The sequence below is a fragment of the Thunnus albacares genome, chromosome 2 (assembly GCF_914725855.1).
Source record: "Thunnus albacares chromosome 2, fThuAlb1.1, whole genome shotgun sequence".
NCBI classification, from domain to species: domain Eukaryota; kingdom Metazoa; phylum Chordata; class Actinopteri; order Scombriformes; family Scombridae; genus Thunnus; species Thunnus albacares.
This window is the reverse complement of record NC_058107.1, coordinates 12,972,646-12,989,646: the sequence shown is the minus strand read 5'-3', so window position 1 is coordinate 12,989,646 and position 17,001 is coordinate 12,972,646. Positions and strand designations below refer to the sequence as shown.

Here is a 17,001-nt window from a genome sequence, read left to right as displayed (position 1 = left end):
TTATCAAAATAGTTGTCAATTAATTTAATAGTTGGCAACTAATTGACTAATAGTTGCAGCTCTAAAACATTCACTGTGAGCCTTAAAAAAGTTCCTCAAGGTTCATCATTTGCTATTTCCAAACTACTTGTAGTTAATGTTCAAAAATGTCTGGTAAATCAGAATGAGTGTATTGCTCAGATGGCTTAAAGGTTAATCATATAATATTTGAAAAGTTAAAAAAACAAACTAGTGATAATTAAAGGGTGTTCAAAGACTTTTTATTGACAGATATCATTTTTGACACCAATCTCTTAAGTATATTTCCTTGTCACCCATGTGTGTTGCCTTGAAAAGGCAGTCAAGTGCGGTCTTGATTTTTGTGTATGTTTCAGGCTCTCTGTCTCACCTGAGGACTGCTCTTAAAGCAATTTTCTTTCCCCTTCAGGGTTTGTAAAAATAGGAGCTGCTATGGTTCTGTTGTGGAGGGCGACTGGGCTCGTTCCACTGATTAACCCACCCTGGATCTGCATGTCTTGTCTCTTTTTCACCCTTTTAACTAACTGATGCAGAGTATATTTTTATGTAAATGTTAACATGGCAGATGTTTCAACAGACATTTAAATGCCGTCTTTAATGAAGTGTGTTTTCTTCCTTTTCATTGAAGGTGGAGACGTGGTGAAGATCGCTCAGCTGGCCAACATAGCGGGTAGTCAGAATCGTATCTCCCAGCCAGAGACTCCTGTCACTCTGCAATTTCAGGGCAACAAGTTCACTTTATCCCCCAGCCAGCTCCGCCAGCTCACCACGGGACAGCCCTTGCAGCTCCAAGGTACACTCGGTAATGTACATCCCACTGTCACACTATCTTTTCATTCCTTCATCATTCATTTTTAATGTCCTTTTAACATCTTGATGAAATTCACCTGTCTTTTGATCATAGAGGTGTGATAAATGTTTACACTGATATATCAAAGTATGGACACTTACTCTACCAGTAGTTTTTTTTGTAATGGTTGTTTATGTGTCATGTTTTAGGGAACATCCTGCAGATTGTGTCAGCTCCAGGGCAGCAGATCATCAGGCCCCAGGGATCCATGGTAATGCAAACAATGCCACAAGCTGTTCCTGCCTCCAACGCCTCAGCTACGCCTGGTACACCTCATCCTGCTCTGTCAACAGCCCAACAAGGTGATTCATCCAGTACCAATTTATATTAAACCTCTTCTCCTGTACAGTAGGTTTGACACTTGCATTAGCAATAGCACCGCTACTGCAAATTGATAGATTGTATCCTTCTATTGACGTTATATATTTGTTTTTAAGCGCTGGGTGTGACTACAAATGCCACAGCAGCCGCCACCAAGCTCACTACTGCGGCTCATGCTGGATCACAGGTTCGTACATTGCTTTCAAGCTAAATCAAGTAATGCATTTCACTTTTTGATAATCTGACTAAAGTAAAATCAGTTTACAGCATTTATACAAAATTTTGTAACGTTGTGCACATTGGATTGTGGCTGTGTGTTCTGTCTTCACTGTTACATTCAGGAGTCTTCAGAAGAAAAGACTCAGCAGATGAAGCAGCGTTTGAGCCGCCTCTTTGAAGCAAATGAGCGACGTTGTAGCCGCAGAGTGCTGTATGGGTCAGACCTGCTGCAGGCATGCACTGTGAGCTCAGAACCTGGCCACTCTGCCCTGACTGCTGGAGGCTGGAGGTGGGTGGGTAGAGAGAGCTGCCTCAGGGCCCAGAGAACCTGTGTGGCAACCACCTCTACTCTACAGTCTACTCTGCTCTCTGTCGAAGACCGGCTGGAGGCTGCCAGCAGCCTGATCAAGAGGTACTTCAGCTCAGTATTAAAGCCTCCTCCATTCTATGCTGCCTATGTTGTTTGAGACCATAAAATGCTTGATGAGTTCATGCGTTGTGTGCCACATTGTTAGGATCACATTGGTTTGGTAAAACACTGATTTTTTTAAAAAAATTTTGCAGTATTAGAAATAAGCACTGCCTCTACTACAATTTTGTAATGATGCTTAGCAACCTAGTTAAAAATTACAATGCAATGTATTTACTAGTCGGTTTTTCACTGCTCCGAGTCACAGAAAACCTGCCACTTTGTCACCTTCTAGGCTGGAATGTGTGGTGCCCGCAGCTGTAGCCCTGCCTCCTCTCCTGTATGCAGCCAATCCCCCGGTTCCCTACAGCCTTGCACAGAAGTCCCTCCACTGTCGGCTACAGGAGGCCTCTGCTCCCCACAGCGCCGACATCCACCACTTGGTGACCGGGCGTCTCTTCCATTTTCCTGACATGCAGCTAATGCAGATGGACTCAGGTTAGCTCAACACTATTTTTTCTGTCTCATATGCAATCTGCTGGGACTGCGCAGCTAATGAATTAAAATTGTGTATTAATAACTACAACATAATTAACTGGTTACTAATGTGTATTTTGTGTAAGAAAAACAACAACTGTCCATTGATAAAGATCTTCATTGATGGCATAAACTTTGGTGAAATATCACAAACCATAACATGTCATGAGTAATAACTTTTATTTTGTATATTTTTCTTTTCAAAAGGTAAACTGGAAGCGCTTGCTATTCTGCTGCAGAAGCTTAGGTCAGAGAGCCGCCGTGTCCTCATCTTTACTCAGATGATGAAGATGTTAGACATCCTTGAGGCCTTCCTAGATTACAGGCAACTCACTTATGTGCGGGTGGATGAAAGCTTCACTCCTGACGAGCGACAGGTAAAATCACAACCGTTTGAAGTGTCTCTGACAAGCAGTACTTACAGCGAGCTTATTCTGTGGATGTTATTCACATTATAGTAAATGTGCAGAAATTTGGCCTCATGACACTTGATCAAACATGGACAGGTAAATTGATCTGGTGACTTAAGCATTAGAATGTAGTTGTTCACAAATTCATAGACATCCATACCTTTGTGCGGCTCCCTGTCTAACACCGGGACCTCCCAGTGTCAGTGCAGACTTCTGGCTCAACAAGGGGACAAACTATCTTGCTCTCTTCCCTCCCTGCTGGATTCTGTTCCTTCCAGGGCCTTATGAGATGCAGACATTAGTTAAGATCACAGTCTGCGTTCATCATGGGTTTATTTCTTTTCCATTAACTGTTTCCTCTCTGCCTTACCTCTGCTTTAAATCTTGAATGCTTCTGTCCTGATTTTGTCTAACCTATTGTCTGTCCCTCTTGTCTCTGAGTTAGTTAGACCTGATGGCACTGTTAAAAAAAGAAGATGCAGACAACTTATTGGCTGCAGAAGTCACATTCAAATGGATAATAAAGATTAAACTTAAAAAAAAAAGAAGCTTGGATTAATTACAGCATTAAGAGGGTGTGCAAGGTACAAGGTAGTGCTGCAAATCACTGAGATAAGCAAAGAAAGTCCAAATTAGTAACATCTTTAATGAAAAACATTTTCAACGACTTCTTCCTTAGCCTTTGCTAAGTGTGTTCATGTGCTTGGTGTGTCCTCCCTGCAGGAGAATATGAAGAGGTTTAACAGGAACAGACAGGTGTTCTGCAGCATCCTGACCAACCACTGCTGCGCTACAGTGGGAACTGTCTTTGATGCAGACACCATCATCTTCTATGACACAGACCTAAATCCCAGCATGGACGCCCGCACTCAGGAGTGGTGTGACAAAATTGGACGCTCCAAGGATATACACATTTACAGGTGATACTACTAATACAAGAATACAGGCACATCTGTTTTCCGTATTTTTGTGTTCCTCAACACGTCATTGTAAAAGATGAAACTTTTACCTCCTGATTAATCAAGGACTGTGGTGCTAGTTTAAGGTTTGGGTTTTTTTCGTTGTTGTTTTTTTGCCCAGGTTGGAGAGTGGGAACTCCATTGAAGAGAAGCTGCTGAAGAACGGCACCAAGGACCTGATCAGAGAGGTGGCTGCCCAGGGCACTGACTTCACTCTGGCTTTCCTCACACAAGTAAGATGAACTTGCTGCAGTTTTTTCCTGGAGTTTCAGAAAAACCAAACACCTCTATTTTTCACTTGCTAAAAGCTAAATTTATTCTACTATGAAAGCCATGTGTATGCACTGTACTCTTTGTATTGTATGAAGTCATCTGTGTACATAGCTAAGCTATTTATACAACTTGGGACAGAAAGTAACTGACTAATGTCTGTGTTTTTCTAGCGGACAATCCAGGATTTGTTTGAGGTGGAGGCAGGCTCTGGGGAGAAGGTGGAGGAGTTTGTGGTTCTTCACCAGGAGCCATCAGCCTCTGAGGCCATCTCTCCCAGAGTGGCTAGACCCTACATCCAGGCTCTCCACAGCATAAATCTGGATGCCCTGCCAGAGGAGGATGAGCAGCAGCTGGAGGAGGTGGAGTTAACAGAAAAGGGTTCAGCAGAGGACGATCAGGAGTCACAGAGCCAGGTTAAAGAAGAGCCTGCTCAGATAGAGGAGCTGAATGCAGTCATGGAACAGGTACTGTCTGGAAGCTGGAAGTGGAAAAGAACACATTCAGGAAATAACGAAAAATAAAATTCTGTTTACTGAGTTTATATTACCATTTACTTATCCCTCAAACAGCTCACACCGATCGAAAGGTATGCCCTGCATTACCTGGAGTACCTTCACATCAGTGACGATGAAACTGTTCTCAAGGTAATGTAAACTGTATATTTCAAAATCAGACTATTAATCAACTAATGTATCAGCTCTACTAAGTTGACTTTACTAAATTAGTCAGATTGAGACATGTTTTGTGTTTATTTTCCTTAGGAGAGATTAGAGTGCTCTAAGAGAGGCTGGGAGCTGCAGCAGCTGCAGAAGCTGAAGGAGGAGGAGGATGAGCGGCAGGTGATGGAGGGAGATGAAGATCTCTTCACCTACACCAGAGAGGATGCCTACAACATGGTGGGTGGCCGTTGTCTCTCATCATAAGATCTCATGAGAACTGGTGTGTGGATTGCTTTACATTATTGTCAGACATTAACCTTTTCTCTCTTTCGCCAGGAGTATGTATTTGATGCGGAGGACGGCCATACAGAAATCATGCCGGTAAGACATCTAAGAAATAAAATGTTACACAGGAAAAAAATAATGAATCTGAAACCAGTTACTGGTTCACTCTCAATTTCTGTATGTCACTCATCACTATGTATGGCATTTAAATCTGTATTGTACTGCAGTGATGTTTTTTTTTTTGTGATTTTCCAACACAGATTTGGACTCCACCCACACCGCCGCAGGATGACAACGACATTTACATCGACTCTGTGATGTGTCTAATGTATGACACCACACCCATGCCAGAGTCCAAGCTGCCTCCTATTTACATCCGCAAGGAGCACAAGAGACTCAAGATGGATCCCTCAGGTGAGGATTCGTTATTAAGGACTTCACTAACTGCTATGTCAGTCTTACACTGAATATGATCACATATGTAGTTACGTTTACATCTACTTATTGAGAGTATTTGCTTTTGATCTAGGATTTTTTTTTCTGCGTGCAGAGAAGGAATTGTTTTTAAACACAGGAATGAATGTATCTTCAATAGATGAAGTTCTAAAAGACTTCAAGAACATTGGTATATAAATGTATCAAGTATGGATGTTAAATGAATTTCTGTAATAACCTTTAAAACTATAGAGACCGTAGCCGAAGTATCAAAATTTAACAGAATTTATTTTCTTGTACAAGAAGGAGCATTTCACAATGCAACACACAGGATGAGGTTACAAAGAAAAAGACTCCTCGAGGAGCGCCTACAATGAGTTTTTATACAGTATAGGTGGGCGTTTCAGTTCTTACTCCCAGTCTGTCAAGTACAGACTTCATCGATAACATCATGACCGTTTTCAGTTCTCCTGTTGAGGAGCCAACCAGCAAAACTGACCCCCAGATGACATGTCTCGCCCTGTTTCCAACAAATTTTATTTTCTACATCTTCCTCTTTACAAATATAATGCTGAACTTCCTTGAACCTTAGCTGATGAGTCTGCTGATGTTGCAGTACAAGACAATTCATCATGATCTATGTAAAATAGTGACACACATACACAGTGTAATCATAATTTTTATAACAATGGAGATGGTCTGTTGAATAAACACATCCTGAAATGTCACTGCAGGTTTGTTTGTTGTCTTTTTTCTTACAAAAGTGTGTGTTTGTCCAGCAGCTGCCAGGAAGAAGAAGAAAGGCCATGGGGAAACAGTCATTCCTCCTCGCTCCCTTTTCGAAAAGGCCAGCATGCTCAAAGTTCGTCGCGAGGGCAAGGACCAGAAAAAGAACTTCTCCCTCAAGCAGCAGGCACCCTTTGCCAAGCCCCTGCCCTCGCTGGTTAAACCTGCCATGGAGGCCGGTCAGGACAACCCAGAGTGGCTTATCAGTGAGGACTGGGCTCTGCTTCAGGTACTGGCTCTACTAAATCCTTCCATGATATTCTTTACTCTCTAAGCTGTATTGTTGGAAACAAATACTGTAGATCTTGAATTGCATGTCACTTTGTCATATGTTATGTATATTTAGGGTCCAAATATCATTGTTATTTTTCTGACAGGCTGTAAAGCAGCTGCTGGAGCTGCCTCTGAACCTGACAATCGTGTCTCCTGCCCACACTCCCAACTGGGATTTGGTGAGCGATGTGGTGAACTCCTGCAGCCGCATATACCGCTCGCCCAAACAGTGTCGCAACCGCTATGAGAATGTCATCATTCCCAGAGAAGAGGGCAAGGTAAAACAGAGTCAACATACCTTTCTGTAAAACTGTGAAAATCGCAAGTACCTTTGTACTACTTTGTCTAAACCATGTCTTGAACCATTTTCAGTTGGTGTATGAGGCAAACCCCAAGAAGAAAACCAAGAGCATATACAAGGTACTATACCCTGTTATTTGTATTGAAAAAATGTTCCTTTGCTCTTGAATTCGTGGCCTCACTTATGTTCTTTGTTTGTTTGTGTCTTGTGCGTGTGTACACACTCAGTCTAAGAACAGCCGTCCTCTGAGAACCTGTCAGATCTACACACAGGATGACAATGCCACTCACATTCAGCTCTACAACAGCCGCTTTGAACTAATGAAGATCGTTGCCAGCAAGCGGAGCCCACCGATAAAACCGCTGTGAGTACTGAGGATTGTGTCAAACCCTGATTAATTGAAACTAAGAAACCTCTATGTTCCAGGCTATTATTTCATATCTTTAGAAAATGGTGAAATCAAGTTCAGATGTGGTGACTTTTTAAATGTATTCATTTAATTTACAGGCTTGGCATGAATCCTTTCCAAAAGAATCCCAAACATGCCTCCGTCTTGGCAGAAAGGTGCGTTTCATGTTGCCATTTTCGTGTTATTGACATCTCCACTTTTAATCTAGAAAGAAAGAAAAAAGTGTAATATCTGTTTCATTTCTACAGTGGGATCAGCTACGACAAGCCCCTACCTCCCATTCAGGTGGCATCTCAACGTGCTGAGAGGATCGCCAAGGAGAAAAAGGTAATTGTCAGAAATGTGTTGACAACTGCTTACAAATGTAGATGGCAACTTGCAAGGTCATGGATATATATGCATGTGTTAAGTCATGCCAGGAGTATGCAGGTGTTTATTTCAACAAAAGACAATATGTGGTTTGACTGTTAACATGGCTTCAGCTTAAGAGAAAGTTAACTAATCAAAGAAATCTGCTGGTTTAGTTTTCAGTAGATTGACAACCTGCCTACTAGTGAGGGCACAAATAGTTGTCTGTCCCTCTCAGGCTGCAGCTGTTCTGTTCAAGTTAGGCTAGGTCCCAATACGTGTACTGGTATGTACTGACCACAAGGATGGGAATACATTCCCCCCAAAAATTCAAGGCAGAATGCATCCTAAAGTATTAAAGTTAAAAAGCTTTTGTTATTGTAGCTTCATGACTTAAAAATAAGACTAATGTATATCAAACGGACACGTCCATCAGGAGCACCTGCTTTGTTTCTCATGTATATTATGTATTCATATGTATTTTAACTTCCCTCGGGGATTAATAAAGTATCTAGCTGTGTATATCACATCCAAGTAGAGCTTGTTTTTCATCTTAACTGGCATGTTTAAGCAGTCTTTGCTTTTGTTCATTGTGTGTGTGTTTGCAGGCCCTTGCAGAGCAGCAGAAGGCTCAGCAGTTGGCGCAGCAGCAGGCTGGAGCTCCCCAGGCTTCACCCGGCCAGGCCCAGACTCCCGCTGCTGGCCAGGCTCAGGCTCAGGTCCCTCAGGCTGCCGCAGTTGCTGGAGCTGCTGCTGTGCCTAATGCAGCTGTTCTGGTGAGAATCAAAACATCCTCCATCAATATGCTTCTATAGTCAGATCAGAACAAGCCACTTTGTACCCAGTAAAATCTCTTCACATATGTTTCATGTTTTTCAGGCTGGAGCCATAAAAAATGCCACTGTGGGCACAACCATCCAGGCTGGTACGTTGACACACACACATGGTTTACATTACAAAGCTGTTGGTGTTCCAGCACTTGACTCCTTTCTCTTTGTTTCTTCCAGCAACTGTAGGGGGGAATGTGATTGTGAACACAGTAGCTGGAGTTCCTCCAAGTCCCTTCCAGGCCAACAAACGCCTGGCATCTCCAGTCATACCAGGCACCCTGTCTGTGAGTCATGTTCAGTTATCTCTGCTGCTGGCTTAACTCACCCACCTACTGACTTAGAGGAATTTATGACGCAAATAGTCTTTGAATCGGCATTAAGCAGCATGCATAACCACTACATCCTGTAGACATAATGATCATTGCAAGTGTTGGAGCTTTTGCTCATTTTGTTGCTGTTATTGTTGTTGTTTATCCAGCCTGCTGGTGCCGCTGGAGCCCAGGTGGTCCATGCACAACAGAGGGCAGTTACAGCTGCTGCTGCCCCTGCAGAAGTGGTAGCCATAGCTGCAGGGCAGGGTGTTCGAGCCGTTACCCCAGTGACAGCATCTGCAGTAGTTTCTACCACTCTGAGCCCGGTGCAGTCACAGACTCGCCCACTTGTCACTCAAGTCACACCAGGTAATGAACTGAACACCGACATCCATCAAGTCCTTGTTCATGTTTTTACATATCTGACAACCTGCTGTCATCCACCCAGCCACAGGTATGCAGTTGCAACAAGGAAAGCCTCTCACTCCAGCCCACCTGCAGATGCTCCGGCAGCAACAGCTGCAACAGCAGCAGCAACAGCAGGCCGCCTCCCCACAGATCAAAGCTGTAGGCAAACCACAGGTACACCACCAGCATCTTTACACAATAGCTACACAAAACACGATGGTATGGGACACTTGAGAAATGTCAATCACTGCTTGTCTGGAGAATATTACTGAGAGTTCTGCCAGTATGATCGTAGCGATGGCTGTATTGTATTAGTAAACAATACAATGGAACAGTGTAAGGGTTATGATAATATGATAACGTGTATAATACCGTGTTTGCAGGAGTTGTTAAAGATACACAAGCATAAGTTGCAGCTGCAGCAACAGCAGCAGCAGGTAGCTGCAGCAGTGGCAGCAGCCCAGGGTCAACAGGCTGCAGGGGCCCAGCAGACCACCCAGGTTCAACCTGCACAGGCTGCCCAAGCCAATCCCCAGCTAGCAGCTGTGGCAGCACCCAGACCTGGAGCCGTGCTGACTGGTACCACAGTGGCCAACCTGCAGGTGGCTAGACTGGTAAGATTGTTAAATTAATCATTTGACATACAAAATACAGAAACTACAACACTTAAAAGAGGTAATGGAAGTAATCGGTCATAGTTTGTCCTCACATTATGAAATAAGATATCTACTACAGAAAAAAATCTTGGTTGTTGTTGGTGTATAACAAATCCATTCATTCATTTCCAGAGGAGAAAGCTGAAGTTAAAGTCCAGATGCCCCTCCTCCTATTCGTCACACATTTTTGTCTGAAGTTGGCTGCATGTGAATTCTTACTTCAACAGGACACCAGTTAACAGACGTTTTATATTTGTGTGCAGCTCGGTGTTCCAGCAAAAACTTTGTCATCCTCTGTAAATCCCTGTCCTGTTCTCTCCTCTGTTCATGTTAGCAGCTGAAGTTGGTGCAGCATTAATTCTGGTCCTGTTTCCATTCATAGACTCGCGTGCCCACTCAGGGCCAGATTCAGGCTCAGGCAGGACAGACTGCTCAAGTGACCCTCACCAAGCCTCCTGTGGTCTCTGTGCCTGCTGTGGTCTCATCTGCTGGCGTCACCACACTGCCAGTCACTGTAGCAGGGATTAGTGTGGCTATTGGCCAGGCCCAGAAAACAGGTGTGTTAGAACTCTTATTAGTTTTTCTCTTTGTGTCGAAGCAAACTGACTGACTTGAATGTTGGTCTTTGTGTCCATACATATTGTGACAAATAGCTCTCAGCTATCAAACTTAGTAATGGTCTACAACACTTTAAAATGAAGCATGAACTGTATTATGGATCAGATGCTGTTCTTTTATTCATATGCATGTCTTTGCTCAGTATATGAGACAGAATTGATTGAGTTGTGACAAAAATAGAAGTTAATTTTGCAACATGTGGAACAGAACACAGGATGTGTTGCAAATCAAAACGGCAACAATATTATCTGTGTTGTACATCCTTTTTGTGAAATCCTGGTGTTGCAAGAAAAGGTGCTTTGGTTATTGTCACACACTTCTGATATGTCCTAAATCTTCTGTATGACATTCTTTCTCCCCTTTGTCAGGTGGTCCTGTGCTGACGCCGTCCTTCCCCCAGATGCAGGTCCAGCAGCTGCTTCAGATGAAGAAGCAGCAGCAGGCGGTTCAGGCAGCAGCTGCAGCCCAGCAGAAGGCAGGGCAGCCACAAGGACAGGCCACTGTACAGCAGAAGGTAAACAGACCAACAGCAAATGTTGTCGACAAAAACTGGTCATTCGGTATTAAGTCCAGGAGAAGTATGAATCCACTAAGGAGATAAAGTGAATCAAGTTACTGTATTAAGCGCAGTTTTGTATTTCCCCTTACATTGGCACCCAGCAGATGACAGTACAGGCAGCCCAGCCTACCCAACAAACACAGCAGAAGGTGACCTACGCTGCCACCACCCAGCTTCAACCAGGGATCAAGACCCAGTTCTTTACTACATCCATCGCCCAGGCTCAGAAACCCAGTGGAGCTCAACAAATCCAGGTACATCATCACTGGCAGTCACTATCCTAAAACAAATATTTGCTGATAAATAATGGGTTTGTGTGTTGATATGAGATTTTCATGTTTACCTCTCTTATCAGGTGGCTAAGCTCCCACAAATAGTGCAGCAGCAGCCTACTGTGGCCAATATTCAACAAATCGTGTCTTCTCCTCAGCAGGTAGGGGTTTTAGGCTGAGCTTTGCTCCTGGAGGTAACTTCTGGGTGGCTAATGACTTAAACATGTGCTGAAGTCTGTCCCTAAGCTATATGACAGATCCTTTACCCCCTTATAAGCTTGACATCCTCAGACAGAGCCTCTATACTCCAGGTTTAAGATTAAATGTCACTGTGGGCTAGGAATCATCATTTTAATTCATCATTTTAATAGACCTGCCTTTCTAATGACATGTTTGATGCTTTATCTTTTCATAGTCTGTGCAAATGTAATGTCTACGTCAAGGCAAAAACTATGGCAGATCAATTAATTTTCAGTTTGAAGTTTTTTATGATTCATCATGGACTTTGTAATCTCTTTGTAAAACCAGCATAAAGGTTTTAAGTGCAGTGGAATGAATTACAAATAAACCTCTCAAACAGGATGTAATTGTTATGTTTGTCTTGTTTCTCTTCAGATCCAGGCTCAGCCTCAGACCGTGGCCCTGACCCAGGCAGCCACATCGGCTCCTGCTCAGGTGCAGATGATTCCCGCTGGCACAGCGACAGCCCAGGTAGTCCAGCCAAAGCTCATCCAGCAGCCGGTGGTGACTGCAGCCGCCTCGCCCCAGATCCAGACGCCTCCTCCCCACAGCCCCGCCCAGCAGACTGCAGCACCCTCCACTGCCGAGTCCCCGGCACAGCAGCCCGCTCAACCCCAGCAGCCCACCAAGGGCCAAGCTCGACAGGGTAGCATAAGAGCCAAAACTCCTGCCAAGCCCAGTGGGGGGACCAGCTAGGAGACACACTCATGAAACCGAATTTACTGAGTTTTCCTGCAGTACAGATGTGACAGTACCGAAGTTGTACTGAAGTGTTCTTATGAATCTCACTGCAGCTAACAGCAGAGACAGAAGTCCCGACACACCCTCAAACACACCAAACCTTTACCTCATCCCAACCATCTCTAATCTTAACATGAACATAACACAGCCATTTCAGTGCTGTTTTGGCAGACCAGTCACAACATGTCTGCCCATGACTCTGCTTTACTGAAACGAAACAACGTTGTTACTTCTTTATTCATTCGTTAAAAAGTGGAATGTTCCTTGAAAATTACCACAACTTAAAAAAATTCCCCTTCAACTGCTGCCCAATACATCATATGATCAGAGACACAAGTCACGCCTTCAAAGTGATGATTACAATATTACTCAACAGATATGTGAGGCTGAGACTTGTTTGTAATTCTGAGTTGGGGAATGAGCTGTCATTAGAATAAGTGTATTGATAAATAGTCCCTTTTATGTCTAATTCCCTTGTTGTCTATAGATAATGAATGGAGAATAATGCACGTTCCTTTAGTCATTTGTTTTTTATTGCAGCAAATACACTGTAAACATGTACTTTAGTATTTTGTGTTTTCTCATAAATTGTCTTTTTTTATTGATGTCGGAAAAAAAAAACTGTAAATATCAATGAAAAACATTTGTACTTGTAAAGTAGTTGTGTTTTCATTGGGTTTTTTCAGCCTAATTGTAATAAAGTGTTTTGTTTTTATACACAAATTCATCATTTTTCCTTTCATTTTTTTTCATTAAATCCCTTGTAAGTAATTGGAAGTCTTGTGAATTCTTAAAAATGCACTCTTTGATTTTGTTGCTGCACCCAATATCCCTCTAATTATTATTTTTTATTTGCAGCTTAGTGTTTTGCAACTCATCACTGAGCTGGGACTTTATTGGTTGTAACAAAACCAGGGAGTGTGTCTTTAAAATCAGTTCGAGATGGGAGTCTTTGGTGCTGTTTGTATACATATTCCTTTTTTGTCAGACATTAATGAAAAAAATGTCAGTCTGGTTTCATCTGGACAAAAAAAAAAAACATGGGGGTCAAAGGTTGCAGTAGATTGTCAGTAAGAATTTTGGTTTGGCACAAAGCTGATTTTACATTTGCAGCATCTTGCCTTTAAGACAGACTGAGGATAGCACTGGACACCAGAAAGCCTTTCTCAGCACTGTCTGCTTGGCCTGGCTGGCTGCTGACACTGGCAGATATGTCAGCTGAGTAATTCAGACACAAGGGCAAAAGAGCTGAGGATTAACTCAGACACCTAAAACATGTGTCTATTACACTTTTGCAAACTCACTCTGAATCAGGACAAACAAAATCTGTAAAAAAGCATTCCATATCAAGAACTTTAAATGCTTGCAGCTATGATGAGGCAAAGTCTTTGTCCACAAGGGGGCACTGTTGTATCATCCAATATCACCCTGCACCCTCTTTGAAGAAGGCTTACTGGTACTCTGGATTTTCCAGCTCATTGAAATTTCCCATCTGCTCCTCAGTGCACACCCTGCGAATCTTCTCTCCACTAGCATTCGGTGGCCGGTCCACATTCACCACTAAACGAATGAGACAAGGGAGGTGAGGTAGAAGAGAGGGCCGTGAGATGAACAGATGGGCAAAGCTGGTTCCTTTGGCCTGGACATCACTCCAGCTCTGTGCTCAACCTCTCTTATTTATGCTTCATAAAACTGCCCATTGGAAACAGGAGTTATAGGTTAATGGGTTGAGAGGAGGATTTTTTTTTTTTTTTTTTTTTCTTACAGCGTGACATGAAGGTCAGACATGAGAAGCGGGATAATGGTCCTGCACATTTATTAAAGCAGACTTCAGATCATAGGAGCTTTCATGGTGCGATTAAAGAGAGTAGATGAGTCACACCACAGGTTCATACTTATCACTAGCTTCACACCTCCTCTCTCTGTGAATGTGTGCGAGTGATGGAAAGAGCTGCAGAGAAAAAGTAAACACTTAACAATGTAAACATTTGTGTAGCCATTTTCCACTTTTCTGCCATCCACATTTTATCTGGATGTCAGATTAGATAGAGTTGGAGGGGGAAAGCACCTTTCACACACTAGTGTAAACATGCAAACACAGTGTTTCTACCCTGGTTTTAAACTCAAGGAACAGCACTGCTCTGTGATCCAGGAACTCAGAGTGAGAGTTTACAGCTGTGTAGAAAAACTCCCCGTGGCAGCACTTTGGAGGGCAGGCTTGTATTTTGATATCTTTATTTTCATGTGAAAAAGTCACGCATTAGGAGGGATGCAGGGGAAGCGGTGCTGGGTGAAGCTGTCAGAATCGGTTTCATCTTTCTACTCAGACACCAGCCTTCCCACCATGCGAGTGTTTACCTCAGGAGGGTCTTTAAAGCCTCTGAACAGTGTCTAATGTGTGAACCAGAGATGATGGGCTGCTGTTTAACTGTTGTGTGTTTTCCTCCATTTGCACAGAGCCGTGAACAAGAGCCCCTAAGCAGAGGATGCCATGTAAATGACAGCCTTTGGAGACAAGGATGATACAATCATTACGTGTGTTGACACATCAACAGTGAGGAGATCATTGTGGTGAGGGCTTTGTTGTTGCCTAAGAGACAAGCGGGGCTGAAGGCAACAGATGCAGAGGCTGTGCGAGAGAGGGGGGGTGGAAAGAATCCAGGTAGGAAAGAACCCATTGAGGCTTGTCATGTCAGAGCTGAGCCCTGCTGCACCCTGCAGATGATAAAGGCCAATCGCTCTGTCTATCATTCCCTCCACACTCTCTAATGTCCCGGCCAGGCACTGATCACACAGCCTCGGGGGCTCCCTGCTAATGATGCTCCTCCAATGATGCTGATGATCACCGCTATTGGAAAAGAAACAGGCCATCTATACTGAAAGGTTGCCATGGCAACCCACTGCGACCCCTTCAGTGCAAATCACAGGGCTGGTGGAACAATGGTTTATGTAGCACACGTTGGCAACACGGCTTTTCAGACATGCCTCCGTTTAGATTCTCTTTAAATAAATGGATCACATGATCACACAGATGAATGATGGAGTAAATGAGTAAAGATGAATGAAGCTCATCTTGTCATGCACAAAAGCTGCTCCTGTGCCTTTGAGCAAGGTTTTTTAAACCTCAGTCGCTGTGGAGCTGCTCTCTGCTCAATAGTGGAGAACAAGGTTAGCAGCTTGTGAATGATATTGAAATGCTGCCTTTTTGATCTATTCTAATATAGATAAAAGATAAGATGATTTCTATGATGTTCTCCCCTCATAATGGGACAACTTCACTCTGTTTAGTCATGTCCCTGTGCTCCTTAAGCCTTCTACAAGCGGTGAGACTCCTGAGGCCTATTACTCTAAATGATGAGTCACAGTTCTGCTGGCTGATTTCTCTGAATTGCAGGGGGATGATGGTGGTTGACGGGGGGGGGGGGGGGGGAGGGTGTGTGTGTGTCAGGGGTAATTGCTCTGCATGCAAGATGGGGTGAGAGAGCACAGGAGCTGACACGCTCCACTTCCCTCAACATAGTGATAGGAAGTGTCATTTGGCACTTTGAAAACGTACAACCACCGAGATCTACAGTATAAGTCTGCCACTCTCTGCTCCCACACCTCCCACTCATTTTCTGCGAATCTCTCTCTCTCTCTCTCTCTCTCTCTCTCCTTCCCTCTCTGTCTTCCTCCTTCGGCTTCTCTTTCTTCCCCGCTCGCCTCTTCCTCCCTCTTCCTCTCTGCCTGCTCCTGTCAGCTCACTACGCTCGGCTGCTCTCATCTTCCACGCAAACGTCTTGTGGTATGACAGTCATGTAAGTGAGTGGCTGCGGACCACAAAGGGGATCTCTGTCTTCTTTCTGAGTCCTCTGGGCGATAACCTCGGCTGAGGTGTGGCCACCTGTCTCAACACACAAGCCCTTCGCTCGACCTACCTGCCTGTCATCTGCCTGTCCTACACGTCCTGTATGTGCTTTGTGAAATATTTAGATACTCACATTATTTACTGAGGCAAGGGAAGAAAGCCAAGCCTTCCGACCTGAAATGCACTCCTCGGTTATAATGCCTCCCTTCCTGGTGCAAGCCAAATTCAGGTATTAACTGTAATTAAATGAATCCACTATGCTAGGTGGGAGCATAGATCACAGTCTTCTCTTCTGCACTGATGGTTGTCAGTTCTTGTAGTTTTAGATTTTCATGAAGTCTTGTTGGGCCAACAACCTCTAATACTGAAAAATAAGTCATGTTCCTTGTTAAGCAACATGCATATTAAAGGGTTTCTTAAGAAAATTGTAATTGCACTTCCACGAAGTTAGGAGACTTGCGAGAAAAAGAATAAAATAAAGATGGTCAAAATCAAAGCAAGATATCCTGAATTTTAGTCAAGTTTCAAAAATACTGCATCCTGCATTTCCCATAATGCAACACATTAGCATCTTTCATTAGCCCCTATGCCTGTTAAAGTTAATTTAAGATTTTCATTAAATCAAACCCAGTTTTTGATACTATTTATGATCACCGTTCAGTGTATTTACATTCTTTACCTCTTTAAATGGTAGTTTTCATTTTTAGTGGCAGTGTCTGCTATTTTATCCCATTGATTTCATCCTCACTGTTTACTGCTCACTCTCCTACAGCTGTATGAGAGCTGTACTAGGAACATATTATTCCTCTGCTAGTTCAGTGCTGCTCTTTTAACTATCGAAACATGGGGGTAGATTTTATCGTAAAGAAGGAAATGCAATTTATGTATTTGTGCTTATCGCTGACCACAATCATTCATCAAAAATTAATTTTTGGCAACAGGAGGGAGCATCTACACTGAGCTGTTAGATGATAAGTTGCAGGAGATGGGCTGCTCCTCAAAGAAGCAACAAACTTTACTATGCCTT

General features: G+C 43.3%; 1 protein-coding gene and 1 non-coding gene across 7 annotated transcripts in view; both read left to right on the top strand.

Annotated features, from left to right (window-relative positions):
• ep400 (E1A binding protein p400) overlaps positions 1-12,870 on the top strand; it is a 28,566-nt gene extending 15,696 nt beyond the window's left edge. The window contains exons 24-53 of one of the 6 annotated variants that reach the window (XM_044366293.1): positions 647-820; positions 1,018-1,170; positions 1,306-1,376; positions 1,531-1,820; positions 2,113-2,315; positions 2,562-2,731; positions 3,488-3,684; positions 3,845-3,956; positions 4,167-4,460; positions 4,566-4,640; positions 4,758-4,892; positions 4,992-5,036; positions 5,201-5,354; positions 6,155-6,390; positions 6,539-6,712; positions 6,807-6,854; positions 6,963-7,099; positions 7,243-7,299; positions 7,393-7,471; positions 8,101-8,268; positions 8,372-8,417; positions 8,500-8,606; positions 8,801-9,002; positions 9,082-9,215; positions 9,425-9,655; positions 10,080-10,254; positions 10,684-10,829; positions 10,976-11,128; positions 11,230-11,307; positions 11,762-12,870. In XM_044366293.1, coding sequence (XP_044222228.1) covers positions 647-820; positions 1,018-1,170; positions 1,306-1,376; positions 1,531-1,820; positions 2,113-2,315; positions 2,562-2,731; positions 3,488-3,684; positions 3,845-3,956; positions 4,167-4,460; positions 4,566-4,640; positions 4,758-4,892; positions 4,992-5,036; positions 5,201-5,354; positions 6,155-6,390; positions 6,539-6,712; positions 6,807-6,854; positions 6,963-7,099; positions 7,243-7,299; positions 7,393-7,471; positions 8,101-8,268; positions 8,372-8,417; positions 8,500-8,606; positions 8,801-9,002; positions 9,082-9,215; positions 9,425-9,655; positions 10,080-10,254; positions 10,684-10,829; positions 10,976-11,128; positions 11,230-11,307; positions 11,762-12,082 — 4,565 coding nt within the window. In that variant the 3' untranslated portion in view covers positions 12,083-12,870. The remainder of the gene's footprint in view (positions 1-646; positions 821-1,017; positions 1,171-1,305; positions 1,377-1,530; positions 1,821-2,112; positions 2,316-2,561; positions 2,732-3,487; positions 3,685-3,844; positions 3,957-4,166; positions 4,461-4,565; positions 4,641-4,757; positions 4,893-4,991; positions 5,037-5,200; positions 5,355-6,154; positions 6,391-6,538; positions 6,713-6,806; positions 6,855-6,962; positions 7,100-7,242; positions 7,300-7,392; positions 7,472-8,100; positions 8,269-8,371; positions 8,418-8,499; positions 8,607-8,800; positions 9,003-9,081; positions 9,216-9,424; positions 9,656-10,079; positions 10,255-10,683; positions 10,830-10,975; positions 11,129-11,229; positions 11,308-11,761) is intronic. The other 5 variants (XM_044366315.1, XM_044366301.1, XM_044366310.1 and 2 more) reach the window with 5 other exon arrangements.
• LOC122971567 lies at positions 2,934-3,064 on the top strand. The gene has a single exon (XR_006399517.1). It is a non-coding gene; the product is annotated as a small nucleolar RNA SNORA49 (small nucleolar RNA).
• Positions 12,871-17,001: the final 4,131 nt, after the last annotated feature.